The sequence below is a fragment of the Pteropus medius genome, unplaced genomic scaffold, assembly GCF_902729225.1.
Source record: "Pteropus medius unplaced genomic scaffold, Ma_sr-lr_union100, whole genome shotgun sequence".
NCBI classification, from domain to species: domain Eukaryota; kingdom Metazoa; phylum Chordata; class Mammalia; order Chiroptera; family Pteropodidae; genus Pteropus; species Pteropus medius.
The window spans coordinates 2,838,998-2,848,191 of NW_024342467.1; the positions used below are offsets into that span (position 1 = coordinate 2,838,998).

General features: G+C 37.6%; 1 protein-coding gene across 5 annotated transcripts in view; it reads right to left on the reverse strand.

Moving 5' to 3' along the window:
• Nucleotides 1–8,849, reverse strand: part of THSD7A (thrombospondin type 1 domain containing 7A) — a 360,172-nt gene extending 351,323 nt beyond the window's left edge. For all 5 annotated transcript variants that reach the window (XM_039862397.1, XM_039862396.1, XM_039862399.1 and 2 more), the window contains exon 1: nucleotides 8,279–8,849. In XM_039862397.1, the coding sequence (XP_039718331.1) occupies nucleotides 8,279–8,453 (175 nt within the window). In that variant the 5' untranslated portion in view covers nucleotides 8,454–8,849. The remainder of the gene's footprint in view (nucleotides 1–8,278) is intronic.
• Nucleotides 8,850–9,194: the final 345 nt, after the last annotated feature.

The window sequence follows — 9,194 nt, forward strand, 5'->3', positions numbered from 1 at the left end:
TAATCCAAGGGATAACTTTTTATCCAGGATGTGTGGCACAATTAGAAAGCCCTGCATTGGCCATATACCGTAAGTTAAACTATTCCGACATAAGCAATGCATTTGCCTGGTACATTTGCTTGGGAAAATCAATTTTCCATCAAGCTCTCTCTATAGTTCAAAGTTAGCTACTTGAGTAGTGTCCTGTGTCCCTATGCACACAAGCTAAGTCACTGTTCTACTACTCTCATTCTGGGGGTGCTCAACAATATGTGTCCATTGGAAGGTCTGTGGGAGCAATTTAAGTAGCAGGTTGCCTTGACAACTCAGTTCCCAGTTCAGCTTACTAATTTAATCTTTAATATATCAGACCATTTCAAGTTACCAGTCATCTGTCCCAAACTCTCTCCCGAGGTATTCCCCTCAAGGTGGAATAAACTACACCAAGTTTAGGCCCATATTCATTTATTCTTTATGCTTTACTTAATCTCTCTCTGTGTGTGTGTGTGTGTGTGTGTGTGTGTAACAATTGTCTTTGGTGTGGGGCATAGCATCAGGGCAGCAAGAAGTAGAGCACGTGCAGCAGAGGCTGGACTGAAACTTTGAACTCTGTCACACAAGAGTTCTACCTGCTCTTGCTACTCTTACCCATAATATGAAAATAATGCAGATCCCTCACCAGAGAAGACATGCAAATAACAAGTAAACAGATGAATTACAACAATGATGAGATACAAGTACACACCTATTAAAATAGCTGAAATTCAAAACACGAACAAGGATGTGAAGCAACAGAAACTTTCGTTGTTGGTGGGAATGCAAAATGATCCAGCCACTTTGGAAGATAGTTCAGCACTTCTTTACAAACTAAACATACTCTTACCATATCCAGCAGTCTTGCTCTTTGGTATTCACCCAACGGAGTCAAAAACTATGTCCATACAAAACCCTGCTCATGGATGTTTATAGCAGCTTTATTCATAATTTTCAAAATTGGAAGCCATCAAGATGTCCTTCAACAGGTAAATGATAAATTGTGCTATATTCACACAATAGAATTTTATTCGGTAATTAAAAGAAATGCGTTATCAAGCCATGAAAAGACGTGAAAACTTAAATGCACATTACTGAGTGAATGAAGCCATTATAAAAAGACTACATATTGTATTATTCCAACTACATGACCTTGAAAAAGCACAAGTATAGAACAGAAAAAAGATCAGTGGTTATCATGGATTTAGAAGAGGAGAGAGAGGGATGATTGGATGGATAGGAAAAACAGAGGATTTTTAGGTCAGTAAAACTAAACTGTATGATACACAATACAAGAAAGACTATGATTTCACATGGCAAACTTTGCAAAAATATCAATTAGCTCAATAGTTCTTCTAGAAGATGAAATAACATCCTTTGGTTAGGTCTAATTATGTATCAGAAGCAATAGATTACTTATTGGGTATCACTGTTTTAAGTACTGCCATGTTTCCCCTACTCTTTCCCAATGTGTTTGCAATTGTTATATCACTTCCTTTAAATATTACTTTTTTATTGCTCGGGTACCTGGGGACTAAATGCAACTTCCTAAACCATTCATTATTTTAATGCATTCTAAAGTGTCAAGAGTAAACCTCTGATGAAAAAAAAAAAAAATAGAAAAAATCTCAACCTTACAATTCATTAGCACCTCTAACTCACACTCTATGATGCTATTGTGATAGGAAAGATATATTTTCCTGAATGCTACTTTCCTAATGCTTCATTAAGGACCACTCTAATGTGCCTTTATATTAATTCCAAGGACCACTCTAATGTGCCTTTATATTAATTCCAGTTGAAGCCTGTTCTATGTATTTGCCAGTCTGAGAGACTTCTACTCTTCTCCTTCCAAAGAGACCCCACTGCCCAGTGTCACCATTCTAACTTACATCAGAGGTTGAGAGGCTTAATTTCCTCCTAAAATGACTCAAGGCACATCACACTTCCCAAATAACATAATCAGAATGTCAGCATCTGATCCCACCACCATCAAGGGAGTTCTTTACACGTAGAAATAAGTCTGGGAGTATACTGTTTTATAGCACTCCTAATCTCAGTCCTCATTGAGGCCTCCATCATTTTGCAAACCAGGTAGCCACTTTTAATTGGCATAAGGAATGACCTGAGGTACCAGAGTTCAATGAGATATTAAAGCTTCACAAATCCACCTGACTTTGATTTTTGATCCAAATAGTCGATTGATTAATTTTGAACACTAACTGTGCTATGTATGCTAAGAAAGAAGGGTAGGAAACCAAGAAATACTGTCATATTTTTAAGTTTATTTAATCACGTAAGAAGTAAAACAAAACAATACACAAACCACAAATAATTCTACTGTGAAATCATTTAATTTGGAAGGCATATGTGACGATGTTAATCGCAAGAATGTGAAAAGTTAGATTCTTGAGACATCTCCTAAGACACTCACAAAATGAGGTATAAAAATTCTAATTAAATAATTCACCCTGAATTTACCACTTAAAACACTTTTATCGTCTCTGGTCAGTGTTGTCTACATGTAAGTGTTAAATATAAAAGTGTTAATATAAAAGACAAGCATATAATAAAATTCTCTTTCTAGAATTGTTTTGTTTTCCATGCTGTCCCTTAGTTGAAGACAGAAAAATGTGTTGGATCAATAAAATTCCTGCAAGTTATGTCATTTTTAAGGGATAAAAAGATAAAGAATGGGAAGAGAAGTAACATTTTTTGAATGTCTACTATATTTAGGTCATTGTGCTAGATACTTGCTATTTACTACCTATCAAAATGTGACAAACGTACTCTCACTTCAAAACTTCAGTCACCATTTTAAGGTAAGAAAACAAAGTCAGAGAGTTTGAGTAACCTGACCAAACAGAAAGAAGCAAGATTTAAACAGTGGTTTCTGTCATGCCAAAGTCCATGTTCTTTCCATCCCATAATGCTGCCTCCTTTATAATTTGTTAGAGTATTTAGCACTCTAACTTTATCAATTTATAATTTCTAGTTCATTTACAAAAAGAGAGAGAGAGAGAGAGATGCTTTAGAGAAAGCTAATGCACATTACTGGACTGGTGCCAGGTCATAAAATTAAATAGCCATTGTATTATATAACAGAATAATAGCAATAATAAAACTACATTTACTGAAGTTCTAATATGTATCAAGCACTCTACTAGTACATTACATATGTTACTATATTTAATCCTCAGAAAATCTCTATGGAATACATATTACTTATTCATATTGAAGATGGGGGAAAAAAGATTCAGGAAGATGAAATCATTTTATAGGTAACATGGATATGTTTTGATCCATGTTGCTCTGGATTAACTGACATTGAGGCCCACACTGTCTCTATCCTCCATTTAAAGAGTAACTATCTCATATTCCAAATTAAAGCAAACTGTAAGTACAACTGAAGTGCAAAATACTTTTATTAAGATAATGCTGCCCTCATGTTACTACTACCTGGAATGACATCCCCCTCACCTTTGCTATTTAATGAATAGTAGGATTAAGACTGATATTTTTTCTATATACATTGTAGAATATTTTATATTAGTACAAGTACATGGAAGAAAAAGAAAAGGATAACACTTATTTTTATTTTATATTGAAGTACGAGATTATTTTATGCCCAATTTACCATGTAAATGATAGTGATTGTCATTAATAGAATAATCTTTCATTGGATGAACCTAGTTCAAAAGCATTTAATGAGAGAAATCATTTCCTTGAGAGAAACTCACACCTATAAATATCTCATCACCTGAATTCTGAACAATAGCTAGTGTATACCTGCTTCTTGAATTCCAGTGTGATTTTATTACTATAAAAATTAATTCAATTACTTCATTAAGACATTTTTGAAAATATATCTTTATGACAGAAGTTGATAGAAATTGAATGAATGTCTTCACTGTTTTCTGTCTGACTCGTGTTAAGTCAACCACATTTTGTTCAATGCAGTGATACTCTTAATTTGGAACTGTAAGGCAAGCCATAGTTATTATTGAAACAATTCCATATTCTAGAATATCAACAAGTGAAAAATTAACACTTATCAGTATAGATGTTTTACCTCTGTGTGTATGAAATGTTTTCCAATAATTCATATAAAGATAAGTTGAAAGTTACCTTTCAAATGACTGTGACACAAAACTGTTGAAACATTTACTTTCTATATTTTAATAAATATTTTTAATATCTTACATTCTTGGGTTTTCTCTGTTAAAAACAACAGTGTTGTGGAGAGATTTAAAAAAACGCTTGGTTATTCAACTTTATTGATACTACACCTTTTCCACGATCTTGATTATTATTTAATCAAGTTTATATCTCTACCACTCTACTTAAAATGCCCTTTCCTAAAACATTGCTAATTATCTTACCAATCCTCTTTTCATTTGATCTTTTCTGAAATATTTCATAATCCCTTTCCAGCTTTTTAGAAAATTTTTATACTTTTTGCCACCATCTCCTTCATAAAATATCTTCTTCCATTTAGTACCTATTGCCATTTTCCTTGGACCTGTTCTGATCACACTTTCTTAGGCTCTTTCATGAGTTTCTCTACTATAATGGCTCTTTAAATCTCAATATTCTCTGTGAGGTATCCTGTCTCCTTTTTGCAATATTTTTCTTCTTCTAATGATCCCTCTCACTTCCACACCTTAAAATATCACATATTTATAGTTCCAAGCATACTCTTTATCCTAAACTATCTACCTACTAAGTTTTCCATTAGATCTATTCATCTGAATGGATTATTGCTACCTCAAGTTCAGTATCTCTGCATTAAATCGATATTCTTCCTCCCAACCCCAAGAAATCTTCTCTTCCTTCTCTCATATCCTCTGTCTCAAGAAACTAGGTGCAGACATGATGGAGGTCTTGATGGCAGTAGTTCCTCCTCTTCTCTGAAGACTCTGTCTCTAGGACTCTAAACCTCAGCTAAAACTTCTGCACTGTGACCCCTTGTTCTCCTCTACCCTCTTGTCACCAAAACTTCTATGGCCCTAGTTTTGCTCCCGTTTGCCTCTCCGTCCCTCTCCTTACTGACTTCCCAGCTTCTCAACTTACTTCGCTCCATTCTGGGCAAAGAATATGTAAATACCCTGCTCAAAGCTTCCAATGGCTTCCACCTGCTTATAGATTAAGGTTTAACATATTTACCATGGTTTGAAGGTTTTCTTAACAATCTGTCCCGATTTACCTCATTGGCATTAAATCCATTCATTCCCACCAACCATCCTGGGCTTGAGCTGCAGCACTTCCAAGACCAAGGAATGTCGCCATGCCTTTCACTTTTAGTTTCTCTATTCTTCTGCTTTGAATGGACTCTACTCTTCCCTGAGTGAAGGTCTAGCTCTTCCTTCAAATCCAGAGCAACATTAACTCCTCTTGGAAACCCTCCATGGTCCCATTTATAAGCTATACAACCTTTCTGCTCTCGTAGTGTTTTATTTATGAGTATGGTATGCCATGTCATAATTGTTGTGTATTTACAGATTATTTGATAGTGAATTTCTTGAGGGCAAGGATGACAATATCCTAGTCAGCCTCTACCACAGTAACTTATACATATAAGTGACACGGTGAGTCCTCAATAACTCTTTGTTGTGAGTTGCCTTGACAAAACTTCCATATAATATACATTATATATTAAATTTTCATACAGCATACATTATATATATCACGTATCATAAACTTCATGTATTATGTAAATAATACACTATATATGTGCACACGTTAATACACTATATATTTGTGCATTTTTGCATAATGTGTGTTTATGATGTATGTATGCACATATGTATACATAGACATGAAGCACTTGCAGGCTGAAAAAGCCCTTAGATATCACCTTATCTTTTTTTTTTTTTTTGATCAGCATTTCCAATCAATGAAATTACAAAATAGAAAACCAAGAACCAAAATCATTAAATGACTTTGCCAATGTTCCACAACTTGTTAGTGATAAACACAGTGTTAGAGTTCCTGTCCTAGCTTCTCATCCAGTGTATCTTTCACTACATCACTTTAATTCAATGATCTCACCAATAATTTGACTCCCTATAATCTGCTGTACCAAGACCAAGTTTATTCTACTGTAATAGATATCCTGGACTGTTTCACCTCATTTTCTCTCCCAATTTCCTTCCTGCTCTTTATTTTCATCAAGTGAGAAACACATGAGTCTGTGATCTCTATATTTTCATTTACAGTGTATCCCCCCTTTAAATATTTCCTGGTTCCTTTGATAACTACTCTCAATTCCTTTACTCCTTTACAGATATGGGAAAGTCTCCTTTCCCTCTCAAAAAAAAAAAAAAAAAAAAAATACAGAGGTCATTATTTTGCTCTCCAGTTTAATTCACCTTTTTCTTCACAAAACCAAAGATCGCCATAAAAGAGATGCCATCATCATCCTCATCATACTAGCTTATATCTGCACATGCATGTAACTTTGGAGTTTACAGATTATTTTCTCATAACTCACTCATCTGAACTTCATAAAACCATGAATAGTCAGAGAAGATATGATATTTATATGCAGTTGAAAAAACTAGGTATTAAAAGTTAAGTGAACTGTCAACATTCCTGTAGCTAACAAGAGCTGGAACTGGCACTGGAACCAAGGTCTCCACATCCTTGCTCCTGAGAGCTTTCCACTATTTTAAACTGCTTATTGTCTCGTGCTTCCAGCACAACATTTATGTTGACATATACTGCACAGTGAATGTTGCTAAGACTCTTCTATCAGAATTACCGCTTGGCTCTTGTTACTTCAACAGTACAAATTCCAACCAGGCAAGTACTATTTTGTCCAACACTTACTGAGAAGCTCTTACCAAGCACCCAAATAATACCATTTAATGGTAAAATTATAGTTTGATTAGTGTTTGTTATGACTGAGCTTTTGAAAAGTAAAACCATGGCATTAGCTAAATTAGAGATCTTCAACTTTTTTTTAATTGAAATAAATTAATTTGATTCCATCCACTAATTGACTGATCTCTAAATGGCAAGGCTTAACAGGAATGGTTAACACTAATTGAAATGGCTTTTCTAAAAACCAGTGTGTGTTTCTGCATGTGTGCATGTGTGTGTATTTCATGTAACATTGTGAGGCAAATTATGTACTTTAGCTTTAAATAAATTTCTGTTCAATTTCCTCACTACATCGCTGGATAGATGCAACTTCTTTAAAATTTCAAGATGTCAGTATAATTGTAGAGCAGATTGATCTGTCTCTACAGCAGGGAGCTAAAACAGCTGAAGCCAGCAGAGACTCCCCTCTCAGTAACTTGTTTGCAATCCCATGACCAATACACACTCTCCCTTCCTTCTCCTGAATCTTTTTCTTAATGTTAAGTCCTTGCCAAGAAACTCATCATTTATCCCTAACTGTAACCAATGGCAATGATGTTTCCTACTTTATTCCTATAAATATATGAAGTTTCAGGTCTGTTGAAGAATTCTGTGTCCTTTGGAAGAGAAAGGAGCCGCTCCCTGAATAGGGAGTAGTAATTCCTCACTTGGTATTGTTTTTCTGCCTGTCACTGCCCCACCAGGACTTCTAGTCAGCACTTTGCTGCTTTTATTTGTAGGCTGAAAACAAAGCAAAATTTCTCAAGGCAGGAAAAGTTTAAACCTAAACATCCTAACAATTGTACACTTTAAAAATCTCATAATTCGCTCGTTAAGAACCGAGCTTCATCTGGTCTTGGTGACCTCGCTGGAGCCCCATTCGCCTTTAACTGTCAGAACTGCTCTTGTTTGGCTTGTTTCCACGTGTCCGACATATCACTAAGCTATACTTAACAAATTCAACTCTATATTCATCTGTATCATGGCAGTGAAGAAATAGTTTGCCTCAAGACAGAATAAAGACCAGAGCTAAACTGCTTGTTTGTTCTTTGCTAGAAATATTTAAGAAACTCCTTGTGGAATGAGAATCCTGAGGTTAAAAATACAGCACTTCATCCTTCATCAGGAAAGTACAGCGTTGGTTGTCCTCATTAGCTACAGACGAGAGAGAGAGAGAGAGATCGTTCCAATAACTCACTAGTGACTCTTAGTTGTTAGGTTTTTCTTCCCCAATAGCATCGGATGTGTCCTAAATTACTTCCTAGGAATCGTACTTTAAATCTTAAGATCCCAGCACACCCGGGCCATCAAGAAGCACAGAGGTCCCTCCTGAAGCTCAGCAGTTTCGAAATGTGGACCCAGATGTGAAGATAGGAAGAAGAGGGAACTCCGTCCCACTTACCAGTCTTCCACAGATAGAGGGTGGGTGCCTCAGCCTCGCCCTGAGCTGCAGCCCGGCAGGCGCACGGGCGCAGCGACAGCAGCAGCAGCAGCAGCGGGAGCAGCTGCAGGACGCCCCGGCGCGGGCCCGCAGCTCCCGGGCTCCGGGACGCGGAGCGCCTCGCTTGCAGCCCCATGCCGTGTGCTGCTGCTCCAAGATCCAGATCCGGAACGCGGCTGGCACGGAATCTTTCTTCGCCCTCGGAACGTCTTCCTAAGGAGTTCAGAAAGCAAAGCTCTTCCCTGCTATTGTTCGTTTCAGATGAAAAGGAAAGAAAGCTCCTTTAACACCAGGGAACAATAGCGTCCTCCGCGGCCGTGGCTGCCGCTGCCACCGCCACTGGCGGGGATGCTGCTGCGGCTGCCATACCGCGCAGAGTGGCAAGTCCTAGTGGCGAGGGAGGCAGCGGTCCACAGGGGGCCCCAGCTGACTGAGCAGGTCCTGGAGGTCTGGGAGGCAGCGCAGCCCCCGCTGCCAGCTGGAGAGAGAGAGAAGGGGGGGCCGGAGCCCAAATGAGGGAGAGCGGGCTGGAGGCAGCGGGGAGGCGAGAGCGCCAGGGCAAGAAAGGAAATGAGCGAAGGGGAGAAGGGGGCACACAGATGCAACATACCCGCCCAAAGAACTCCCGTGCACATGGTGTGATGAAATATGTTTGGAAAGATACACCAATAAAAAGAATCATCACCCGACAGGCTTCAGCATGACAAACAACAAGCATTGAAATTCGTCACCCAAGGAGTCAAATGCTAGATCTAGAGGCATGTCATTCTTAGTGTATATTTACAATAAGCATCAGAGTTTATAATTTATTTTAAGCGGTCTTCTGAATTACTTTATGTGGGGAGCAGTATTTATGATCAGATGTCAAAAACATAGT